The 26,662-nt window shown below is 45.6% G+C and overlaps 1 protein-coding gene across 2 annotated transcripts in view; it reads left to right on the forward strand.

The window, feature by feature from the left end:
• Positions 1-26,662, forward strand: part of Stam (signal transducing adaptor molecule) — an 86,280-nt gene that overhangs the window by 29,325 nt on the left and 30,293 nt on the right. For both annotated transcript variants that reach the window (XM_075690725.1, XM_075690726.1), the window contains 4 exons: positions 10,040-10,121; positions 17,855-18,101; positions 20,684-20,766; positions 22,538-22,614. In XM_075690725.1, the coding sequence (XP_075546840.1) occupies positions 10,040-10,121; positions 17,855-18,101; positions 20,684-20,766; positions 22,538-22,614 (489 nt within the window). The remainder of the gene's footprint in view (positions 1-10,039; positions 10,122-17,854; positions 18,102-20,683; positions 20,767-22,537; positions 22,615-26,662) is intronic.

Here is a 26,662-nt window from a genome sequence, read left to right on the forward strand (position 1 = left end):
TTTAGCGCTAGATTTTGCTGAAGCGAGCTTTTCACTCTGTTTTCGCTGCAAAAGATGCGTCGAGCACATGGTGGACGGGCCGACCCAGCTGCCGCGGTAGCAGACTTTGTCGCTGTGAGCACTCCCTGATATCAACCCAATGTGGGTATCAGCGCCGCATTGACTGGGTCTGCCTCTGTTGGTACAAGGTTCGTTTGGGTCGGCAGGACCGATTGAAATGATAACGCGGCTCGAATGGAGGGAACAGCAACAAAAGCAGCACGTATTTCATAAAAGCAGGTGCACTGGATGGCAGCAAAGTTGTTCGTGGCTGCCATCTTGGCGGTACAGTGTATGGTGGCTTCTCGTTCCCGATGCCATTCGTATATACACATCGGTCTCTTTTTGTAGTTTCATATTTACACGACGAGTGCAAAAGTGCCGTGGCCAAATTGCATGCATTTGGGTGGACGGGGGATGAACACGAGGGGAGGGGGAGTAAATGTCGCGCAACTTCCCATGACCCTCCAAATTTTAGAATGTTTGACATGTGGCAAATTATGCCAAACCTGACAATGAAACGGCATGGACAGCTCCTGCTATTTATCGTCAGGGCCAGCTACATGTTGAGCAGTGATCGACTCACCTTAGGCGAAGTCCTTTTGTCTGTTGCGCAGATTGGCAATATAATAACCCAGCTGCCGTAAAGTTTGAATAGTCCTTCTGTATTTTGGAGAAAAACTGGAAAGTAAATCTTTCTATGCAATAAAACATTGCCTTAAAACACAGGTCCGCTATTAAACAGAGGGCCTCACTGGTATTCAGGACAATGGAACGTCCCTAATTCATTAGTTTCAGATTCTAATCAACAGAAATTCTATTGATTAAAAAAATATTTTTGAGACCTTCACATAAAACTGAGCTGTAATCGGTGCTGGCATACTAACTTGGTGTTACCTTTAGTAAGAGTAGACTGTACCGTATATGTTGATTTTCTATGTACACAGGTTACTTATAGCTTGCTACATTCTTATGCAATGCTACGAGACTCCCGAGAGCAAGTGCAGCATCATATCTTCTAGCCCAGAATTTGTAAGCATTTGACTTGGTGAAAAATTTTCTAATATTTGATATTCGACTCAATATTCAGCTTTAATTTTCTTGATTCATCGCGATATTCGATTCTAACTGTACTATTTGGTATTTGCATACCCCAAATTATTTTCTTTATCTGCCAAGTTTCTTATCTGTATCTTGATATTTCAGCCATAATGTATTAATTTTAAAACTATAGGGCAAGTGATTTGTTTTCTTCATTTTCTAAAGATACTCATTTCGTACACTCAGCAAACCTTTTACTGTGGTGCATTAGTACCTATCACAGATAGAATAATGCTTTTTTGCAGCATGATGCTAGATGTTTGGAGCACACAACGTAAAGATAAGATGGAAAAAAAATTGTTTTAAAGTTATTAAAATTTTTTCTTGTGTGCGACCACTGCATAGCCATGTTCAAAACACAGGTGCTCAGGGTGCTATAAAACAAGAAATAATGACCGACTCATAAAAGTGCTTCCATCATTTTGTGTCTTATGCTTTCTGGTATTGATCAATGTGCCATTTGTATATTTTTCTGCAGTGGTTATTTGTCCATTGTTCTAAATGTGAAAGGAAACTTTTGTGTATTTATCTCACGGAATAATGAACCTAAAGAAAAAATTAGCTTTTAGAATTGAAAGAAACTAAACAAGCAAACCAAGTGTCTAAGGTATGGCATTTATTTACCTTGACAACTGAGTGCTAAATTATAAGCTTAAAAAAATACTTTATAATTAACAATACAGGTGCACCAGAAGACCTTTATAAGCTGACATTTTGGCAAAGAGAAGAATTGTCCGTGTGTGCTGCCTTTCTTTCTTTCATTTATATTGCAAGGGCTTTACTAAAGCAATCAAAATTTGCTAGAATGCAATAATAATAAAATGCTAGAATAGAATAGAATAAAGTAATGGTTGCAATAATAGAATGCTAGTAACGCAATATGTTTGGGAGTTGGGTGAAAAATGCACGAAGCTTTTCGGACTTCTGCTAAAGAATCTGCTACATATCTGCTATAAGCATGTTTTTTCATATAAGCAAGCCCAAGATCCACTAGATCTAGCGGAATATCTACTAAAAGATGATGAGACTGACCTGGCTACTCCGGTAGAAAGCTTATTAGACCCACAGATCATTCATGGTATATTTTGATTGTCTTCATGCGACCAGCACCACCAAACGATAGCGCATAGCTTGAAACAGAAGACAACAGCAGCATGTCAAAATAAAAATACAGGTTAAATTGGCCATAACATAAATGTTAGACAAAAATTCAATGAAGGGTGCTTTCTTTTTGTTTTCTCCTTTGAAAATGCAAATTTGTAGGAATACAAAATATCCATGACACTAGCCAGAGCTGGTAAAGTTGTTCAATTTTTACGTTCTAGAGACAAGCACTGTTCGGATGACATATATATTACTGCCTCATATGAATTTACAGTCAAGAACAACTTTAAATTGGATTATGTGCTAGCTTTGGACACATTACAAGCCAAAACACTGATTTATGACCCACGCGGTTATCTGTATTTTATAGCTCGTTTAATCGTCCTTCTTCGTTTCGCTCTGTCACAATGTTGTGTTCGATCCTTCACACTTCTGTAGCCATCTGTCTTCTGTAGTGGTCCATGTGCTGGAATTCCGGGGCTGTCCACAAGCACAACAACAGAAGCATTATTGTATTTATGATTTTAAGTGAGAAAATGCAGCAATCTTCATACAGCTACTCCTGCATCAGACTGTGGATTTCCTTGCTGCAGTGACTGCTCTAATTCATAGTATCTGTACTGGGGGCATAAATAACCATGGCATCGTGAGTCACACTGCAGCATTAGTATTTTGTTTACCTAATAGCTAGTTTCAGATCTACTTTTCACTGTGATAAAGCTGACCTAAATGTTACGTTCAAGTTGACTGCTCTGGTTTATAGACCAGACGAGGATATCCAGTGCCTGTAGGTGGCTGCCATGTTTTTGTTATGATGATGATGGTGAGGAAACCACGGGAACGGAGCGGGTGGCAGTGGGCCGCAGTCCATTTGCAGTTATCAGTCGCCTGCGGTAGCTGTGGTTCCGATAGTACTGCAGCCGTCTCTGACTGCCATTAAGTGTGGCTTCTCAAGACGGCGATAAGCAATGCAGAACCGGATGAAACCATCTTTTTTTGTGACGAGGACCACCTGTGGTGCCCACGGGCTATTGAAAGGTTGATTGGCGCCATGCTATAGCAGGTTGTTGACATGCTCATGCTGATGATCTGATTCTCTTTGGCTGAGACACAGAGACGGCTGCTGCTGCAATGGTGCGTTGGAGCCAGTGTCGATGTAGTGGCTCATGATCGATGGGGGGCTCAGAGTGGACTGAGCCACGTTGAAAGAAGAGTGGAACTGGCCAAGCAGGTGAAGAAACTGAGCGTTGCTTGGAAGTAAGGTTATCTGCATTGAAAGGAGTGAATACATCACATGATGGCGGAGCAGAAGTGGTTAGTGCACAAAGGTCAGTGAGCTCATAGTGGGCTGAAGGATACGAAACATCCGGTGTGTCAGTTATAACCAGGGCACCAAGGGGTGGAACACAGCCAAGTGCTTCGCTGCAGAGAGCCTTCGGTGTTGCAGGAAGCAGATTGCAGGCAACTATGGAGCTGAAGCCGGCTGAAATGTCAAGCATGATAAAAGGGAGGTGAAGGTCTTTGCAGGCTATGAAGAGTTGCAAAGGAGTGAAGAGGACAGAGCTTTCGGAGACAGTGCCACAGGAAACGGGAACAACGGCAATCAAATACGGCGGTATTGCGATGTCCTTCCGAAGGACCAGCTTAGCAGGAATAAATATGGCACCGGCGAGGGGCACATCACACAGAGGAAATAGTTCAACTTCCGCTGTTGATGATGGTGTTATTTCATGAGAGATCCCAGCTAAGTATAACATTGTGAAAGCAGGATGGAAGAACCACAATCTCTGCTATGTAAAGAACACACTGAATAACAACTCTTGCTGAGCATGCTGCTGAAGGCTGAACTGGCTGGGCATTTGCTGTGTGTAGAGTGTAGTATAGTGTCGCCCCCTGCCAGATCTGTGTTACCATACGTTTAGGTTTTGTAGTAGTTTAGCTAGATGGCGCACCCCCCTTCTGTCATGTGATGAGCTGGGACCAATCAGGAGGTGTCATCTGGTGTGTGAAGTCCTTTTTAGTAATAAACGGCCGCGAGCCGGCTGATTCCTGTTCCGGTTTTCATCAGGAGCAGTTAGCTCAGAGTCTCCCTCACTGCGTCGGCACTCGCCGCGCGTTAGCTGGGCACGGGCCCCCACTTGCCTGCCGCTGCCGACACAACATCTTATGGCGACGAGGATGGGATTCCCGCTGCGATTCCGACCGAAGCCCCGGGAAACCAACGAGCTTCGTAAGTGAAGCGTCCCTTCCTGTGTCTGCACGGCACGCAAACACCGCCGACGCACTTGGTGTTGCGAGGCTTCCGAGCCTAGGCCTGCCCGACCCCTTTGTTCTTCCTTGCCCCATTCCTGCTGCAAGCTCCGGCTTGTTTTCTGCACTGCCTCCTGCACGCTACCGGGCATGGCTTCTTTTACGGCGAACCTTCCCGTTTTTCTTGAAGTCCCCGGGCCACCGTTAATTCCATGGTATCGATGGAAAAAAATTTTTCAGGCCCACCTCGAAGCGGCCGGCAGTGGCGACTGGACGAACGTGCCACGAGCGTCCGCGCTCGTCAGCGCTCTCGGGCGTGAGGGACAACGAAAGTACTTTGCAGACGAGGAGCAGGAAGCAGCAAGGCAGTTAACCGGCGCAGCGTCGGCGTCAACGTCAATTGATGCGGTCCCGCCAGCGTCTGAGTTCCAGAAACTCTTGCAGTGGCTTGACCGGCTGTTCGCCGCATCAACATATGTTCTGGCGGAGAGGCACGAATTCACCAGTCTAAGGCAGTTCGAGGGAGAAGGGTTCCTGGAATTCGTGACCGCACTGAAGGAGAAGGCGGTACAGTGCAACTTCGGCACAACCTGCAACGAGCGCGTCCGAGACCAAATAATACATGGGGTAGCGAATGTCAGCGTTCGCAAAAAGTTATTAGCTCATGGCGAAACCCTGTCCCTGGACAAGGCAGAAGAAATCGGACGCTCTTTAGAAGCCTTGCATCGAGCGAACGGCTCCGAAATGTACGAAGAATCGAGGCATCTCAACTTGGCGTTCCGTCGACGGGCCAAGATGGCCGACTTCTTCCGAGAAGCCGCCAAGACGACCGACTTCTTCCGAGAAGCTGCCAAGAGGGCCGACATTTCGCACATGGCTCCTCCGGGAACCCTGGTGCATGCGATCGGTGTGGCAGCACGAAACATATTGCAACGTACAGGAATTGTCCAGCAAGGAACCGGCGGTGCAACACCTGCCACACGTTGGGCCATTTTGCATCAGTATGCCGAAAAACCCGTATTGTTCAACACGTCTCTTCCGCAGAGACGCTGTCTTCAACTTCCGCAGGGCAGCCGTCCGCGTCTGTCTTGACGGTAAGCGCTTTTGAAACTAAAAAAGATTTGGAAGTTCCGGTCGTAGTTAACGGCTTCTCCATGCGACTGCTGGTGGATACGGGAGCATCTGTGTCATTTATGACGGCCGAAGATTTTAGAAATAACTTTGGTGGACAGCACAGGCTGTCACAAGCAACAGTGGACTTAAGAAACCTCTCCAATCAACGCATCGACATTCAAGGCCTGTTTCAAGCCACTGTCCAGTTTTTCCAAAGGTCATGCTCCGTCACGTTCCACGTAACGACTACAAGAACATCACTGCTGGGTTTTGACGCCATCCAACGCTTGGGCATACAGGTCGACGGTACGTCGCTGACATGTCGTCTACCATCGCTTCCTTCAGTACAGAGCCCCACAGGTTTTGATCACCTCTCCAGTGACGAGTTGGGTCTCGTCAACAACTTTGTGCACCGAATTCATCGGCAGCAAGATGCGAAACCAGTACCTTCAAAGTTTCGCCGACTACCCCTGGCTCTCCGTGACCAGGTCACACATGAATTGCGACGTCTCGAGGACTGCGACGTCATCGAGCACGTCGAGGCTTCTGAGTGGGTGTCTCCACTCGTGGTGGTGCGCAAGAAGGATGGAACCATGCGGCTCTGTGTAGATCTACGGGAACAGGACAGTCTTGTGCCTCAAGTTCAAGAAAGAGTCTTGCCGAAACAGTGGCAGACTAAACAGTACGTAGACAAACGTAGAGGTGCTCAGGCAACTCGTGTCAAGGTGGGAGACACCGTCAGAATTAGATTTAACAGGAAAGGATTTTTTAAGTACAGTAAACCTCGTACAGTTAAGGCCCAGATAGGACCATCTACTTTTCTCTCAGTGATGGGAAGACGTGGCATGTGTCTAAGTTAACCCTAGTGATGAAGGATCCAGCAGGCAGTACATTGTGTACAAGTGATAGAGACTTTTTGTACTCATATTCAAATCTGGATAGTCATTCCGATGACTCATCTGTAGTGACAGCATCTTCTCATAGTCATAAGCTTCAGTTAAGTAGTCCGTCTGACTGTATTGCTTCCGAGTCTACACAGTCAGCAGTCGTCTCCGATTCCGTGGAGGAATCGGTAGCCTCCCAGGACTTGTTGGGACTTCGAGAGGAGCTTCCTGGGCAACCCTCTCCAGCTTTGAGCGACAACCACATTCAATTGTCCAACCAGGGGGAGGGAAATAGTAGTGGGACAACTGGGTCCTTAAAGTTGACTGATACGCGTCGCAACCCCCAAAGTTCTTCTGAGGTACGCACGCGTCCTCATCGTGACAGAAAACGGCCTCCGTGGCTTGATGATTTTGTTTTCCGAGTGTAGAGCGTATTGCCATCTCAGGCAATTCACATGTTTCATGAACACAGGTATAAAATGTGTTCCTTGTTGCGGTGCAGTGAGTCTTGTGCCGTGTTCCTTGTCAGATTTTGTTTTGACTGACTGCCTGTGTTTTGGTGCCCAAGTCTGGTGCGCGTGTGTGTGAACATGGGGGGAACGAACTGAATTTGTCCTTGGACTTAAGTGCGCGTTTCACTATATGCTTACTTTGTTTCCAGTGGGAGATGATGTAGTATAGTGTCGCACCCTGCCAGATCTCTGTGTTATCATACGTTTGTTTTGTAGTAGTTTAGCTAGATGGTGCACCCCCCTTCTGTCATGTGACGAGCTGGGACCAATCAGGAGGTGTCATCTGGCGTGTGAAGTCCTTTTTAGTAATAAACGGCTGCGAGCCGGCTGAGTCCTGTTCCGGTTTTCAGCAGGAGCAGTTGGCTCCGCGTCTCCCTCACTGCGTCGGCACTCGCCGCGCGTTCGCTGGGCACGGGCCCCCACTTGCCTGCCGCTGCCGACACAACATAGAGAAAAGCCAGAAAGTGGCGTTTTAGCTTTTTGTAGAGTGCAAAAGAGGTGTGCATTAATACAGCCACCCCTGCTCCATTATCACTTAGCACAATGGTAGGGACACCATCAATAGTAAGGTCAACAATGTTCAAAGGTGGCAATGGAGGATCTGCACAGATAACGGCAACACAGTTCCTGCCTCGTGAACTGTGGTGTTTAGTTTTCCTCTTGCGTGGGTGAAGGGCGCTGATGCATGGGAGACAATCAGCAGTGACCCGGGGAAGCTGGTTGATTAGCAAGTAACGGGTGCTTGTCTAATGGCCTGCTGAACTGCTGACTAGAATAAGTGTCATGGAGAAGATGTACGTTGGCTTAGCAAGGTGTCTGCCCAAAGCCATTAGATAACAGCATGCAGTGGTGGCAGAGTCGTGCAACGTGTCCAGTTATGCTGCAGGTCAAAACAAATGTGTGGGTATACTGCAGTTAAAACATAGGGGCCTGTTGTCTTGCGTGTGCCAACGATTTACAAAGGCATGTTGATTAATGGGATGAGGAATGGGTGGCAGCGGCCGTGGATGTATTGCAACGAGTGGTTGGCGAGGAGCTTGCATAAGTGAGTGGAGTGATGGCAGAGTACTGCTAAAGTGGCATTGTCGGGACATGAGCAACTTGCTCTTCAATAACTCGCCACGGCGTCGGGGTGAGCTGTGTAGGAGGCGGTTGTGGCAGTGGAAGATGTTAAGGCTGCTCACTGAAGGGCAGTAGAGAAATCTGCTGTGCAACTTTGTGATGGCTTCGTGATTTTTATACCACATGTGAGCCAAGCCTGCAAGGTAGATGACGCTTAACTTGGAGGTATCGTCCCATTGATTGTGCAAGCTGCCAGTCATTGACATCATGCCCATCCATACTGCTGAACATTGCAGGATCTCTGTGGTGAAGAGCACCAGAGCAGGTCACTGAAGGTGTCTGCAATAGTTGCTGAATAGAGTCTGGCGTGGCTGGTGGCAGAATCCGAGCCTGTAGTTTCAGCACGAAGATGATCTTGAAGACACAGCACCTCTACCAATTTGCCTTTTTTCGTTTTCCTGTGCTGCCCTCTGCTGCACGATGCTGGAAATGTTCTGGAAGGGTGCTGTGGCTTTCGCCGGTTGACTTGTGTACCTGCGCCCGTGTTGAGTGCGTGGTGGTTGTGCATTTCATGGATCGCGATTACTAAAAAGCCATTTAGTATGCTATACTTCGTATTTTTAAATTTGAGCATTGTAATTGCACTGCACGCTACTGCCATGCATTGTTCTCCATTTTTACCCTGCTTTGTTATCTCGATCGTCATGTGGTCTTAGCGTACCACAATAGATATGAGTACATTAATTTTCTATGTTTTGCACGCTGCAGGGAGTTGCAGGGAAGCTCTAGCTCATGTGTTTACGTAAGACTCACACGGAGCTAGTATGAGCAGCATTTGACACTGGACACAGTCGGAAACATAACCAATTAGTGGGCCGGTGTCGTGGCCACAAGATAGAAGTATTACATGTTATATTGCGTGTGCTGTCGGTTACAGGCGTTTTATTATTTCTCCCTCGCAGTCAATAAGGAACATAATAATTTGCATATCCACGTACAATCTCACCGAAGGGGCCACCAGCTCTATTAGTAATGACTGAACATGCTTCTCGTGCAGCTGAGCGTGAGCATCACGCAATTATAGCAGTTTAAGCACCAATGCACTGTGCAAAAGAAAGAAAAATAAGTGAGGCATTGACGCATGCGCAGCGCTGTTTCTGTGCACACTAGCCATAAACTGCTTTCTCTTTTCAAGGCCACGAGTACTCGAATGTGGCTCATTCATGTGCATATGAAAAACACAGGACACAAGAACAGTCAAGTTCCAGTTTCAAGTCTTGTTTATTTGTTGTAACGGAACAATCGCAGAAACTGTTGCAGTGCAACACTCATGTTTGTTCATTCTGTGTAACACCGTTTCGAAGTGTGCTGCCATATTCCATTATAGTGGTGACGGGGTACATGCAAAATGGGATACATAGCGCAAGAATGACACACGGACAAGCAGGAACATGGGACGAGCGCTAACTTTCTACCACGTCCCGTGTTCCTGCTTGTCCCTGTGTCATTCTTGCGCTATGTATCGCAGTTTGTTTGTATCCCACCAACACGCCCAAACATCTTCCCTTCTATGGTGATGAGGGCCAGTCGTAAATCTCACTGTATCTCATTTGATCGTAGCAGCTGCCATTATGCGCTCATTTGCGTCGCTAAAGTGTTTCTGTGACGCACACGCACACACACACCATAACTTGGATGGATGCCTTGGTTGAACAGGTGCTTATGCATTGTTCTGCTCAATCTCACACGGTGTGTCTACACTCCAACCAAAGTTTTTTTTTCTCGTGGCACTTGTGACTTTCGCACACTCGCTAGCCCTTTCATGTGGTCCAGATGTTCACTGGAGCCAGGCATGTGTTTCCACTGAAATGTCCTATTAGGCAGGGTGCTTTGCAAGAAACTCGTGATGACCCGACTGCAGAGGTTCTGACTGCTTACCTTCTTCGTGCCCTGCCTTTCTTGCCATTGCTGCAGTCGGACTCGCAGCCATCGGAGCAGTTGGTGTCTCGTACTTCCACCAAGCAGCAGCAGCAAGAAGAGCAGGACTTGGCCCGAGGTCAGTGAACTCTTGGGAGAAGAACATGGAAGGAGGCTCTTGCTTTACTTCGCATATTAAGTAGCGCGCGTGCATGTAACATTGAGGCTGCATTGAAGCAAGATAGATCGTGGAGACTTTCACTCTGTCAAGTGATTGCAAAACTGCGTGGCCACCTGATGATCTTTGGGAGTATCTGTATGGAATTCTTCTTGAAAAGGTGCCAAAATGTGCAGAAAGGTAGTGTGCTGAAAGAGGAGGAGAAAAAAAAACTGTTATTTGCTGCAAGAATTGTGTGATAGATAAGTGTACATAGGTACTGTCAGGCTCAAGTGCAAGGCAAAGAAGTTTGCTCATATGTGTCCTTCTCAAGCTTGGCTTCTCTTGAGTTACACTTTGCCCACTTGGCATTGTTTTGTTAAACTTGCTGCTTTTTTATGCTTTAACTCTATCAGGTCATAAAGAATGTCATTGTACCATAATCAGTCTATTTGAGTCTAGCTCAGGAAGATGACTTTTTCAGAGGCATTGAGTTGCCCCTGTTCTTTACTCTTAATTTGTAAATTTCCTGCTTCATCACTCCACGTGATATTCTGTCACCCTTGACTGTGTTTCCCTTCCCTTTGCACCCATTCTGTTGCTCTCGTGGGGCACCAACTATTGTTCTAGATGTCACATTACTCGCTAGATCCTATTAGCTTGGAGGAGGAGGAAGTAAACTTTATTGCTCTAGAAAGAGTAATTCAGCGGTTGGGCCGGATGTCTTCATCTCCTATTGGTTGATGACGATCTCCGGCCTGCATGGTTGGCGCCCCCTATTCCAGGGTACCACTGAGCGTGACTGCTTGTCAGGCATGATCCACCAGCCTCCGTTGGAGGCTAGGGTCACCGCTGGAGAGCATGGTCTCCCACTGCTCCGCACTCGGATTTTCTATTTTGTGGAATGCCTTATTCATATTGCACTCCCATGTGATGTGATAAAGTGTGGATATTGCACCACACCACGGGCATGTGTCCCTGTATTGACTTGGGAACATTTTTCATAATATATGTAAATTTGGGAAAGTTCCTGTCTGCAGCTTTCGCCAGTAAACTGCCTGTTGTTGAGTGAGTGTATTGTGAGGTGGGGGTATCTGATCCTCGTCCCTCTATAGTAATTTAGTATGCCAGAGTACGTTGGGATCACTGTCATGAAGTCCTCAGGATTTCTGTTTAGGTCCGCTTGGTTTGTATGCTCGCGAGCGATCCTATGAACCCTTTGGTTGCCCTCAATCTCAGTGTGCCCCGGTACACTGAGATTGTGTGTCTAATGCGTTTACTCTGTTGGCCAGCGCGGAGGAAAATTTGGAGCGCTCTTTGACTGATTCTGCCGTTAATGTAGTTTCGGCATGCTTCCTTGGAGTCTGTTAGAATTATAAGGGATCTATTTGTGCAGTAGCCCTCCACAGCTGCTAGAGCAACAGCCATTTCCTATCCCTCGGTTACCGTACAATCCCGTGCCGACGCGCAAGCGATTTCACTATAGTCCGAGTCTATTACTGCCGCGACGACCCTTTGTTCTGTTTCCCTTCGTTCTCGAGGATATACCGCGGCATCCGCATATACCGTGTTCGCCTTGGTTGCTAGGTATTTTTCTACATATTTTGCCCTAGCCTTCCTCCTGGCTGTGTGTAAATTCGGGTCCATGTTTCTTGGCAGGGACCCTACCTTGATGGTACTGTGATACTCATTGGGTAGGTTTGCCGTTCATTGTTCTTCCCTTTCAATTTCTTTGTGCCCCAGTTTTTTTAGGAGCTTTCTGCCCGTGGTAGTCTGCTGGAGTCTGAGTAGCTGTGACCCTAATTGTGCTTCTTTGAGCTCCTCGAACGTGTTGTGGAGTCCGAGGGCCAGCAGCTTCTCTGTCGAGGTGTTGGCCGGCAGGTGAAGCGCTGTTTTGAATGCTTTCCTTATGATGGCATCGGCCTGGTCCCGTTCGCCTTTGTTTGTGTTGTAATATAGCCGGATTACGTACGCCCTCCCGTATTAGCTTGGGCAGGTGTGGTGCACTTGATAGACCATCAATGTCACATGACTTACCCAACTTTTCACACCTTCCTCTTAATCTCAGTTGGACCTATCATCTACTCATGAATGCAGCTCAAGTAGAAGTTTGCACACCAACTAGTATATGACGTTTGTAGATTAGGGAAAGGTGTTTGGTTCAACAGAAATACCACCAGTTGGGGAGATATTGCATAGCCAAGGCATGGAGGAGGCATGCATGGACATCTTCAAGAATATCTATAGGGGCCCTCCTCTGCAACTTGATTTATGGATCAGAGTTAGTCAGCGGTGCCTGCAGATGTGCCACAGCCAACCCTGAGGCTACCATGCAATTTTCTACTCAGTTTCATGCTGTGGCCTTCAGGTGTAGAAAAAGTTGTTTGATTTTTGAGGACTGATGTGACTGGCCAGTTCCCACTGGCTAGCTTTGCTTCTTGCCAAAGTATGAAAGCAAGAGTGCTTGACAGTGTGGGATACAATGAAACATTTCACTGGCAGTCCATGATATTGCACATTTCTATGGGATTTCTCAGTTTTTAAAGAAAATTTTGTGTAGCCAGCTACTACATTGAAGAGCAAGTGTATGTAATTCGCTCTGTTCAATAGAAGCTGCCCGACTGTAGGACTCCCTGATTACCATGACAACAGTGGCTGACAGCTGTCTATCTAGTGAAAGATGATACCCTAGTAAAACCAGGAGTGATATCTTTTAACAGCACACACCTCCCCACAGATGCCCCTTGCATTGCTGATAAGAAGCACTTGTCTGATATCACTTCACTGTGGCACCCTGAGTCACTCGTTAAACAAGCGGGTGGACAAGCCTATGAATTGCAGCCACAAAACAAGGCATAGCGATGAAACTTCTCTTAAACACTAGTGCAAGGGAGACATAAACGTGGCAGTGTAATCTTATAGCTGCAACTGCCTGGGACACATTTAAAGCATGGTGTTGCAGTTAATTTCACCTCATGCCACTACTGCGCAGTAATCTTGGCTGTTCTTCACAGCAGAAACATGTTCCACTTGATTGCTGCATTATTTAGTTGTGATTGCCAGGGTGGCACAGTACACTGTGAAACAGACACATCAGTTCCGTGGTAAAGACACAGATCAGGTCACTTATAATGTAAGCACTTGTCTCACATGAGTGGGGGCAGTTCAGCGTTTTCTGCTTACTCGTAGAATTACATGTCTATGTGCACAGCTTTCTATAATGCAGGCACACAAAGCAAGGTATCTGCCATAGCTTCTTAAATCTCAGAAGGGATCTAGGGTCACAGAGTATTGCCATACTTTTAAAAATGCTTTTTTTGACTTCATAGATGAAAGGTGTTATGTATAATTTCAGTAGAATAGGTTGTTTGGACATAGCATAATGTCCAATATACAGATTCGATGCTGGGACTCTACCCACTCTTTTATGAGGCAGCTTGCGTCATGACCAGTGACAGTTGTATGAAGATATGAACTTGTTATAGTGTGTGGAGATAACTTATAGTCGTCCCCATCAAAAAAAAAAAAAAAAAGAATAGTATGATGGAAGTGGGAGTTCCCCTTCCCATGGAAACGTTATGCGCCTATTTCAAAGATGCGGGCTTTCACCTTTGGTGGGCAAGCCCGAAGCACATTCGGTTTCATTGTGCTAAAGAACAAACTGCATTTACTGCGAAAAAGCTTTTATACTGTGCACCTGAAGTCTGCAACAAGCAGCATTAAGAGCATCTGCCATCATGCTACAACTTTTATGGCTTTATTTTAAAATTACAGATTTTTAGCGCTCGTTTACAATTGTCTTATTGGCGCAAATATTTTAAGATATTTTATTTGCGTATAGCAGAGGACAGGAAGTGCTTCAAAAGAAAGACAAATACAGACACTGAGTAATATTTATGGTCCCATTTTTTTTAACCCATTGATTACATGGACGTACCCATGCAGCAGCGATGTCAATTGATAGAACCAATGTATAATGGCAACCAAATCTCTGACAGCTGCTATATAAATATTGCATTCATAAACTTCACAGATGTTTCGCATTTTTCTGCATATAACTCGGCACCACATATAACACGCACTCCCCAATTACAACCTGGAAAGAAAAAGAAATCCATGTGTATAACCTGCAGAAATAACTGCGTACAACAATGCTCAAATATTTGCAAACACTGTCTCCATTCACGGATGCACCACTTGTCCATGCCGTATCTTTGGCCAGTAGCTCGGTACTCCCCGCCCTCTCTTTGGCGATACTGATAAAGCTGGTTTCACACGATGGATATGTTCGCAGACGATTCAGTCACTTGACACAAATTGGGTCACCTCTCTGCTTGCATACATATGACAGAGAACGACAGTGTGGACAGAGCAACTTTCGCATGGGCAACAACTATGGAGCTTATGCGACCCAGCCGAAAATTCCAATTGTGATTTGGCTCTCCACCATATCGTGAAGCACTTTGCGCTGACGTGGGAATTGGGGACATACGGGTTTGCCGGTGCTGCGTGCGGTATTTGCTAACTACTAACCACAAAATGGCGACCAGTAATGGGGATGAGAATGGGTGAAGGAAGCCTCAACATGCAGGGTTGGGGAGAGGTTCCCAAGGAGACAACGAAACTTTGAATGGCAGAGCACCTTGCCTTAAGGTGCGTCTTCACGGCAGCGTGCACCATGACGCCATGCTGCCGTGAAGCCACACTTCAAGGTGAAATTCGCATATAACCCGCAACCCAACTTTACTGTTAACTTCGAAGTTTTTGTGTGTGGGTTATACTATACGCAAAAATACAGTTTCTGCTTATCTGTGGCTCAGATCATTGTTGCTGTGACGTATATAGAGTGGAGTGCCTGTTCACAGCATCCCTTCAGAACAAAGTCTGACTCTGTAATAAACAGTAAACTCATTAAACAAATTTTTCCACTTTCCAACAAATTTTTGTCTTACTTCTACTGTCGTGTTTTTCCAGTTCAAAGGTGGGCAGGTCTGCATCATTGTTAAAGGGCCCGTAAACAACCCCGACATCATGAATTTGTAATATAGAGCCAGTTGTGTACAAGTCTACAATGAACATGCAGCCGCAAGAACTTTTGAAAACGATACCGGAAAAGCGGAGTTACAGGCGTTTGACGATCAAGAATGTGGCTGCCGGTTCTTTCTCCCTCTCCTTCGCATATCTCCCCTCGAGCAGTCTCTTCTTTCCGTGTACTCCTCTAAACTCCATTAAATGGCACTGTACTGCCGTGTTTGGAAAGACAAGCCATTTCCATTCGCGGGGTCTACATCACCGGCGCCTCCGTGAACAACAAAAGCTGAAACATTGCATCGGTATGGAAAAGGACCTGCGTTATGAATTTTATTTTTCTTTTCAAAATGTGTTCTTGAAACATGAGATATGTGGCACTGCGAATCGCCAACCAAAATACACAACACATGTGCGCACAAGCAAGCAACACAACTGGGCAGTGCACACGTGCGACTCGCACCAACTACACGGAGGCAGTTGATGATCCTGAAGTTGTAGGTTCTCGTTGGTCGACTAGTCGACAGCATTTGCCTTGTTGGCGTCACCTGGAGCACCCTGTTGACATCGCGATTCCCAGAGAGTCTCTGAAAATGCCAGGAGAGGAGCACGAGATTGCTTTTTGAAATTGTGGTGTCCCCATGTTGCACAGCTGTCACGTTCACCGAAGATGATCGTCACGATGCCCTGTACACAATGTGCGTTAATTGAAATGTGTGAAAACATGTCACAAGGTTGCCTGGGGTTCCTTTAAGTGGCCAATGGTTGAGTTCTTGGCTTCAGTTAGAGGAAGCCGAACACATTTCAATGGTATTCTTATCAAAAATGCGAACGAAGCCTGCTTTCAGAAATGTTGCCTAGTGCCACGGATCGGTAAAAATCAGACTATAGCATGTCTCCATTAGAATGCCCACCAAGCGTCTGTTGATGTAAAATGACTGGGTTGAGTCCAAGTGTCCAGTTTATTAAACACGTTGAGTGAAACAATGTCTAAGTTTATGCCATTGTGCGAATAGCTAGAATTCTAAGCTCAGCTCTTTCTAACTCCCACAAAAATCCAAAGATATAACCGAAGCCCACATCTTCCACATTACACATGTAATGTTTAATGTGGAATGTAAAGCTTTACACATGCTCTACCAATGGAGCTAGCTATTGTCTCGTCCACTTTCTTGGGAGATGCAAGGATCAATTTGACTACTCCTTACACTCTCATATATTGACTTGTCAGTTTTTTTTTTTGTGCTCTGTGTATACAGTATTCACAAAGAACAGAGGTGAACTTATTTGCTACCCCCCCGCACTTCTCATGTCCACTGGATATCCTTGGGTTTCACCAGTTACGATGTACTCATCAGCAGGAGCTTCCTTCTTGCTTAGTTGTGATTTTTTTGCTAATATGAACATGAGCCCTGCAAGGGGCCGAGTGTGTTATAGATGTTACATGTTGCTTAAGATGTACTGGCTGATGATATGCTGCGCTTTCTTGAATGTAAGCACCTTCTTAAGCAGGGAGCTGCACCCTATTATTGGGCCAAAAAAATTTTTTTTACATGACTTTAAGCAAGTGTGACTTGTTGGGGGTGTAGCTGGCATTAAAGTGAAGTGCTTTTAATACGCTTGGTGAAACATGAGAGAAATTACTCATGTACTGCAAGCACATTATCCAATATGAGGGCTTGTGTCAAGTGACAGGGCATCTGAGTGACTCTAAACAAGCATGGTGACAGTTGACTCTTTTACTGTTTGACCATAATTCGTATTACTTTCTTTTTGCATTGGAAATGAGTTTTCTTGCGGTTGTGTTATCTGCCTTAAGTACTCTCCTCAAATAAATGACGTGAAAAGAAAAGTGGAGAGGGGGCCGTAGGGAGCTGCTTTGATTCATATAAATGTGAATCCATTATGTTGCCTTGTGATCAGAAACCAAGCAAGTTGGTGCATGTGCTTTTTGCTTAGCTCAGTGTTGCCGAGGTAGTATGTGTGTTTTGAAATTGTTTTGAGAGAGCAGGTTGAGGATGAAACTTTGTGGTGGAAGTGTTACAGGAAAGATCTTTGTTTATTTCTTATTTATCTGTAATACCCCAGGGCCATATAGCATTAAAGAGGGTTGTGGTTACAAAGCATCAGAACAAGTACAATGCATTGTGATAATATAACATAAAGATACTCCTGATTATACAGTGTTAGCTAATGTTTCACAATAAAGTTTGCTTCTAGGGATGACTACGACACTTGAGGGAAGGTGGTTCCATTCCTATGAAGTGCAGGGGACAAAAGACTGAGAAAAAAGTTTTGCAACATGAATCAATTCATATCCTACTACAGGTATCGACACGGTTTGAAATGTACTGTGGCCATAGTAGAAGGTCGCCATAGGGTGAAGTACTTTGAAAAATAATATGAAACAGTGAAAGGGGGAGACTGGTGACTTTACAATGGTTGACTAGTGGCACAAGTGTGCGGTTAGATTTCATTGAGGCTATACTTGCAGTATGATCAATCAATCGATCGATCAATCAATCAATCAATCAATCAATCAATCAATCAATCAATCAATCAATCAATCAATCAATCCCATTTTCAGCAGCAATGCATGTGTTGTGTTTGCGTTTCACTGTTTGGCCTTCTTTCTTGTGAGCACTGCGTGAAGCTCAAGTTGCGGTCAATGTGTTGCCTCTGTGCAGCGATTGAGCTGTCGCTGAGGGACTCTCCACCAAAGAGTAGCAGTGGTGGAGTGGGAGGAGTGGGGCTGTACCCACGTGCCCCATCGCCTGCATCGGCTGCGCTGGCACCCGAGGGCAGCTCTTCACCCTTGGTGGATGGGGCTCCACGTGAACCGCGCAAGGTGCGTGCGCTGTACGACTTTGAAGCAGCCGAGGACAACGAGATCACCTTCAAAGGGGGCGAGCTGCTGCTTGTGCTCGACGACAGGTGAGTTGCCAGCAGGGGAAGAGGTGCCGCATCACCAGTGAGCGGTCAGGGCACGGTTACGTGGCTGGTGAAGTACCTAACTGCTGCCATCAGCTTTGCTGTTACGAGAGGTGTTTGATCAGGTTATTCAGATGCTCTGGAATGTCTGGAGAGCACTGTGTTTTATCAGTCCAGCAATTGTTGGTGCATTGTTAATCATTACACCTACAGTGCAAGCTTTATAAAGGCAGGAACGACCTCTGAACTCTTTGGCTTGTTGGACGGGTTTGTCTGCTACAAGAAGTGAATACAGCACAAGTAGAGTTGAAGTGCAGAGGAAAAGGACAGGGATGAAAGGACAGACTTGGACAAGTGCTTGAGTGAATACAGTGAGTGGTAAGGCAAAGTAACACAGAGAGAAAATGTTGGGAAAACAGCCGTTAAATTGCAAAACAATGCACACATGTGCATACAACTATCAATATATATCTTACTATCAAATATATGTTCCAATACCAGTGTTCTGCATGTACATTTAAGAGCAATTTAAATGGGTCTGTGAGATTATTTTGGGTGTACATCAGTTTGTTTCAAAATGTTCCTTGTACTGTCCTTGCTCTAATGCAAGAAGTGAGCATTGGTGCATGCAGTGCAACATTTTTAGTTTTCAAAATTTAAAACAGAAAAGGAGTGACATGCTCACTTGCCTTTCGCTTGGCCAGTGACGTAAGCTGCAATATACCAACAAGAGCAGTGCTCTCATGAAAGGGTACTGGAAGCTCACCTTTTAACGTGTCACTTCAGCCTGTGCCCTCCCCCCCTTTCTTTTCATAGTGCCATTTGGGGTGCAAGCAAGGCATATTGAAGCTACCGACTTGGAAATGTGTCGATGTATAAACTGAGCAGGACTCTTGCGTGTGTTAAAAAAGGTGGGCAGCTGGTATTGAGACCGAAAGTAGCAAAGAAATGATTCGGAGGGGATGCCTAAAAAAAGTGAGGTATCTGTTGAGTTGTGGTGACCAGCAGTGCCTGTGCAGCCACATTTGTAACTTTCTTGTTGCGCCATTTTTCTTTGTGCTTGCTTGTTTTATCACTAAAAAGGCTGTAGAACTTAAACTTTCCTGGCATCGCCTTGTGGAGTATAAAGGAAAAATGCTCAAACTGCATGTTCAACTAATCTTGTTGAAAATTTTTCGCAGTAGCTTGGTGGCTGTGGTATTGTGCTGCTGAGCTAAAAGCTGCAGGTTCGATGCTGGGTGCGGCGGCCATTTTGGTGACTATTATGCATTATTTTTATGTAAAGTAGGTGGCATCGCTGCAGGTCGGTCGGAATAGTTCTGCAGCTCTGAAAAATCGGGCTCCCAAAAATCACTGTTGATCCACTCCTGTGAAGGTGGTTGGTGAGCGAAGCTGTAGATACGTTGTGCCTAATGTAGGGCAACTTGTCAAACAGTGATTCCATGATGTGCACCCATTATGCACATTGCTCTTAAAAATGATATACATATGACACAAACGCACATTTCAGTGCAGCTTGCAAAACCTTTATTTTATTTATTACTTTGAAATTACTGCTATAATTGCTTTGTGGTTGCTATTATACATCATCATCATCATCATCATCAGCCTGGTTACGCCCACTGCAGGGCAAAGGCCTCTCCCATACTTCTCCAACTACCCCAGTCATGTGCTAATTGTGGCAATGTTGTCCCTGCAAACTTCCTAATCTCATCTGCCCACCCTAACTTTCTGCCGCCCCCTGCTACGCTTCCCTTCCCTTGGAATCCAGCCCGTAACCCTTAATGACCATCGGTTATCTTCCCTCCTCATTACATGTCCTGCCCATGCCCCATTTCTTTTTCTTGATTTCAACTAAGATGTCATTAACCCGCGTTTGTTCCCTCACCCAATCTGCTCTCTTCTTATCTCTTAACGTTATACCCATAATTCCTCTTTCCATAGCTTGTTGTGTTGTCCTCAATTTAAGTAGAACCCTTTTTATAAGCCTCCAGGTTTCTGCCCGATAGGTGAGTACTGCTATTATACACACAGATGTTTTCCATTCTTATTTGAACAAAATTTGGCCAAAGTTACATTGATGCATGACTCGTGCGCAGTAGTTAGTTGAATCGGATCGTTGAAGTAACCGAGGCCAAACTCTTCCATAAAGTGAGTGAACCACTGCTTTGTTTCCAGTTTTGAGATGTCTACACTAAAGTATGTGGAAGTGCGTGTGCCTCGTCACCAATCATGTGGTTCAATAGCTGTTTTTATTTGTGTGTTTCTTATTGAAATGTAGGCTGGTGCTGTATGTTTGTTTCATGCCTGTGCCTTACGGGGGGTATGAAACATTGCTCCTGGCCCTACGTGCTGGCGGGATTGACCCACTGGGTTTTCTGCCAACGTGATGGATGCGAAAAAATCCCGGGATCTTAGCCATTGCCAGCTTCGGTGTAAAATCTGGCCAGCGACTTAGCTTTTGTAATGTCAGTTGGACACTTGTCTTCATGATGCCAAGTACAATTTGAAGGTGCCTTTTGTTTGAGTACATTTTTCTTCGCTTGTGAGCAGTGTGTCATTGATCCTGTCTCCATCTATTGCAGTGATCCCAACTGGTGGAAGGGCTCCAACCACCGAGGAGAGGGCCTTTTCCCAGCAAACTTTGTCACTGCGGACCTCGAAGAAGGTCGGCCTTCTTCCATTTTGGTGCATTCGTGGCGCGAGTGCCTGTAGGCAGCAATGTGATGCTCTTGCAGCATTATTGAAGAAAACATAGCGCCAAAATTGCAGCATTTAAAAGACATGTACAAGATGAACTCTATAGTCTTGTGCATCTGTCTCCATTTCTTCTCATTTTGTCATATTCTGCTGCAGTTTCTTCAACGATACAGTTTTGTTTTGTGCACATTCCTTTCTGAATGCAAACAAATGTGCTGCCTTCCCTCGTGACGCTTCTAATATGCAAGTGGTGGATGCGACCATGTGGCTGTGAATAGTTGCACCATGGTTGGCTGTTGCTATTGCAGCCCTATACGTGGGAGCGAAAGCTGTTATCTGTGAAGGCACTTGAAACGCAGTCAATTGGGTAATGAAGGATGCAGCTGCAACACACAGGTGTCGTGCTTCCTTCAGCCTTTGGTTACATGTCACCTCATGCTATAACCAATGAAGTTGCATACACTTGCCCAGTATTTCATAAGTTCTCTGTAATCATTATGTGAGAAGTAATTGAACGGTTGCATACTGAATGCTTCGTGATGAAATTTAAAAATTTTTCTTAGCATTTTTTCATTTGCCTAATTTGGTGGAGCCTCTTGTATTTGCTTGCATTGCCTTTTTCGAGCATAGCGCAGGCATGATCCGTAGTTATGCCCATTTTGTTCCTCTTTTTGCAGCAGTGGGAAGGCAGTTGTACATTATTACCATCTGGATGCAAGTACAGTAAAACCTCGTTATAACGAAGTTGAAGGGGGGGTCGTAATTACTTCGTTATAACCATCAACCTCCGCTGCGGGTCGGCCCAGCATTGCACTTATCTTCGGGATCGGCCCACGTATTGCTTACGACACGAAAATTTCCTTGGGCGGTAGAGGTATACAGCTTTGCTGAAAGGTGGCTCAGTTTAGAGCAGTGTAGCCACGGTAAAGTAATGCATGCAATAATGCATTTATGTTCTCGTTCACTCAACATGTAAACCAAAAAAGTTAATTTGTTAATATGTGCTCTGACTACTTGGCGCATAAACGCAAAACAAAAACATTGGAAGCACAAGTGAAAAGAGAAATGAAGTAAAGGAATAAAAAGAAAAGAGCAGCACATACAGCTAGTAAAAAGATGGGCTTTTATTGTACAAAATGGAACAGCATATCTCCCAAACTGTAGTTCAAACATACTGTTGATACGTACGGGGTGTCATTTTGAAGTAGGCAGTATCAGAACTGTTTTTAGTACTGTATTCAAATGCATTAATCAAAGGGTGTCTCAGATATTTCAGTTGAGCTTCTTGGTTCACATATTTTATTTACTGTAAAATGCAGGCAAGAGTGGGTTTGAGCTTCCTTAACTCTGTGAAACTACTTTATTCATCCTCACACATGGTGCAGTATTCTCGAGCAGTCACTTTCGGGGGTACAATCACTTCAGTGAAATTTTGCATGACTTGGCACCGAATGCATTGGTGAGTACTCCTGGCAATGTTACTGGCACTGTGTGAAGATAGTGAGCTTGGCACAGTGCCAGGAAGACTGTTAGCCATACATGCCAGCACTTCAGTGCCGAGTCATGCACAATGTTGCCATAAGGATTGTATCCTCGAAAGTGAGCGCTCGAGAATGGTTGTATTCTCCATATGGCACGTAGGTTGGTTGCCAGGTCACTCCTTGGTGAATGTCAGTTATGGAAGAGCACGTCGAGGATGTATGTAGGACACTCACTGTGCTTTATTGCCTTTGTTGTAGGCCGCCCTCCAGAACCTGAAGTTCAGCCCGAGCCGGAAGCACCCGTCACAGAGCCTGAACCGTTGCGTGTGGATCCTGTGAGTAGGAAGCACCAGCTTGTTTATGGTTAGGTGCCGTTGCTTGACACACATTACAGGGTCGAACGTTAATTACAGTAAGCCCTCAATAACTTGGAACTGTGATACCTTGAAATATCAGTCAGGTTGCAATTTTTTCTTACCGGCGTGTCGGCTCCATGTGCTTTTCACCCCTTGATGCTTCCCGGGCACTCCAGTCGCAGGTAACAAGCTGTGGCTGCCGGCATTGAATGGCACTGCTATAACAACTGCAAAGAGGTGTCACGGGTGGCAAGTGATATGCGAGCACTGCCGAGGCATCGCTTTGGTCGTCCCAAAAGGAGCCTATTAAAAAGTGAGAAAACTGCCGCGGCAGCCTGTCAGCTTGAGAAATCCAGAAGAAACGCTGAGGAGAGATCGCCGCAAGTATCTCGCCACGTACTTGTTACTGGCTTGCACGAGAAAAGCCTATGCACGTCAGCCTCGCATGCTTTATACGAAGCTTGCCGACATCCTTCTCCAAGGCATCGAAGTGCTCCACGTAGTGCAGCGGAAGGTTCCTCGTGAAAACGAAGCCCCGGAGGGGACTGAATCATCTGCAAGGCCTCCTGTGAGGACAACGTTGAGGCAGCCTGCCCTACCGCGTCAACGCTGCCGTCGTTGCCATCGCTATCTGATGCAAGCACGTTGGTGATCATCTCATCGGTTAGAAGCACTTAGTTTCCACATCTATAGCCGTGCGCTTTCTTTTCACTGGCAACGTCATGCATTGCCAATTATCAGCGGGCGGATCAGCCATTTTCCGTTTCGGCGGCGAGTCAAGCGAGGCTGACAAACCGCGTGGCTAGGAACGACTTCGACACAACCGACAACCGCGAGTGTGAGCAATTAAGCTGTTTGCAGAACTGCGCTGAATGAGGAGCCAGCTAGCAAATTGCGAGCGTTCTGCTTGCAGCGCATTTGGCGCGGTCCATTCATGTTTCGGAGGGGTGAAAGGGTGATGGGAGAGAGAGCTGTGCGGAGGTGGCTGGAAAATGAGCGTGCGGTGGCTGTTGGAGTAGTGGCCCATCGTGCAGTGGCTCGAATTTCTTGTTTTCTTTTTTTCTTTTTAAGGATTTCTCATTTCACTACCTTTCGTCTCGGACACCCAGCAGCCATGCTTCATCGTTATAACCGATAATGCGGCATCGGGGCATTGTAGTTAGTGGGTTGTTTCACCATGGAAAACATGCAAAAGTTGATGGTGAAGCAGCTTCTCATTGTTATAACCGATATATTGTTAAAACCGGTATCGTTATAAGTAAGTTCGACTGCACTTTGTTGCATCACATGAAGTGGCATCCAAGAGCCACTTTTTGATTGCATCTCTTGCTCACCAGACGTCACTTCAACTTGTTGTTTTGCATTGGACTAATTTATAGCAGAGGTTTTGCTTGTTAATTGTGAGGCATTCAGACTGAAAAGCGATTACGCTAATTATATGTAGCTGTTTTTAAGTAGTTAATTTTTTATGCTCCCACTAGCGAGTGCCGACTTGAAGGAGCATGCATACAGTATTTCTCAATTTTTTTTAGAGCATTCACATTGTTGCTTACAAAGTGAAGAACTTATTTTGCTCAAACTTGAGTGCCACAGAATTAGTTTTTTTTTCTTTGAAATGCCTGTGCATCTGTGCGCATGTGTTTGTAAAATGCGATGGCTGTAGTTACTGCAACAATGTTGGCAGTGAAATCTTGTCTGCAACCAGTCGGAGCTATAGTTTAATTAACATGGACTCAGAAGTACCCTGAAGCCTGATGTGTCTTAGCAGAAGCTCAGCTCAAGAGAACCGCCTTAAATCCACGTGGAAGGAAATAAATATTTCTCAACTTGCATTATTGAAGAATGTGACGTAACAGAAACCATTGAGCTGCTAGGGTAGCTTGGTGGCTGTGGCGTTGTGCAGCTGAGCTCAAGCGGCTGAGCGCAAGGTCCCCAGTTTGATCCCAGCCCCAGTGGCTGCATTTCGGTGTGGGTGAAATGCAAACACATTTGTGTACCGTATTTTCCAGATTGTAAGCCATGTGTGCTGGCACGGCCAATATGAGTTTTTTTTTTCCCGAGCACACCATGCCTCAAAAGCAATGTCATCGCCGTACGAGGCGTCAGAACCTGACCCAGTGATGCTGCTGGCTGAATTAGCTGAACCTTTTGACTGTGTCAGAGGCCTTCAATGGTTTCGAGTGAATTGCAATAGAGTTAAACCTCGATGTAACGAACTTCAATATAACGAAATTCTCGATATAACGAAGCATTTAACTTTTCATAACCTCTTGTCCATAGAAGACTCATGTATTTAGAACTTCAATATAACAAAGTGCGTTTGTATGCGATTTCTACATAACGAAATTTCACTGCCACCACAGAGGAATGCCAAGACAATAAACAAACTTTTGCGGACGCAGATGGTCAAATAATTGGATTACAAATGGCTGTTTGCAAACGCACCTCTCAAGTAACACGCGGCGTGACAAGAGCGACCTCCGAAGCGGAGCCGCATCATGTTCCGTGCAAAGCCCACGTGCGATAAGATCCTGTCCTGCTCCATGCACTGGGTCCTTTAGGTGTGAGTGAAAGTGTGCGTAGGCGAGGCAAGAAAGGTGGGTGCTTCGCGAGTGCTGCCTTCCCGGGCGAGCAAAGGGAAAAAGAAGGAGGGCAGCGAGCTCGCGATCAAGCGCGCATGCCCGAGGGGGCAGTCAGGAGCGGAATGTGGGGGGATAAGTTGTCGTGCATCGTGATTTCTGGCGCGGGTCTCGGTTGTGGCTGCGCACACGGCTGTAAGCGTGGCTGAGCGCAAACGCAGCCGCGCACCCTGTTTTGGAGGCAATCGGCCGCATTTGCAAAGGATGGGCGTGCTGAGATGGCATGGCACCATGTAAACAGTCTTACGGTGCGTGTAGTATTGGAGGTTGCATAATCTCGAGTTACGGTGACTCATTGGAGCAAGAGGCAGACGAAGCATTTGCTCCCCGCTGCCGGCACTTTTCCCAATAGCATCATCCCAGTGTGGGCGGAACTATCAGCTGCAGCTGTGCGGAGTGGACACGAAAGCGTGGCTGACTTGGCTTAATTCGTACCGCCTATGTGAAGATATTGTCGACGTACGTGGCATGAAACCGTATCATTAGTCGCCGACTCCTAGATTCATAAGAACGAATTGTTTCCTCATTCAAACATGCTTTCTTCGATTGCCCGATAATTTGGAAAATTCTGCGTCCCCTTTCCGAGTAAAAAAAATTGATCGGCAGCAACACTTCTTTGCATAAAAGGCCAAATTTCAATTGAACAAAATTTCGATATAATGAAGCAAATTGCCGGTTTTACCGACTTTGTTATATTGAGATTTAACTGTAAATGTTTGTTTTCTGTGCCTAAGAGCTGTGTTGGTTGAAGTCTTTTCTGCTGGAATTCCCAGCTTGTAAAAATTTTGTTTGCGGCATTTTGCAACGAATGCACAAGCGTGCGTAATTGTGCTTCATCATGCTATTCAAATTAAAATAGGGGCATCTTATACACTGGTGCAACTTATATGCGGTTGCTGACTGATTTTGTGGACCTTTCGAAGACCGAAAAATAGTGTGAAAAATCAAAAAGTCCGAAATATTTGTCCAGCAAAGAGAGAGCGGCTTAGAGCGGTTAAAAAAGAATCGCTTACAATGCCCTGCCTCATACTATGCTTGAAGCCATTCAGATTTGCTTGGATTTGTGCAAGAGTGACATCTCCGTTTAGGGTCTCCAAGAGCATCACCGTGTTGGCGATCTTTGCCAACGAAAATCGCCATGGAGATCAAAGAAACGAGCATGTTTCTTCACACCACATGGCTCTGGCAAAGGCACAGTAGGCGGCGCCAAACACACGAATGCAAAGCCGCACAAAGACACGCAAAGATGTGACCATATGTTTGAGGCACACTTGCTCTCTGGCTACACCACGTGCAGAATGGTGACCAAAAATTAGAAAAAAGAAAAAAAGGAAGAGTGGGCATGGTCTCAGAGACTGAAGGATAGTGCACTCTGTGTATCGATAGCA

Source organism: Dermacentor variabilis, chromosome 4 (genome assembly GCF_050947875.1).
Source record: "Dermacentor variabilis isolate Ectoservices chromosome 4, ASM5094787v1, whole genome shotgun sequence".
In the NCBI taxonomy this organism is placed as follows: domain Eukaryota; kingdom Metazoa; phylum Arthropoda; class Arachnida; order Ixodida; family Ixodidae; genus Dermacentor; species Dermacentor variabilis.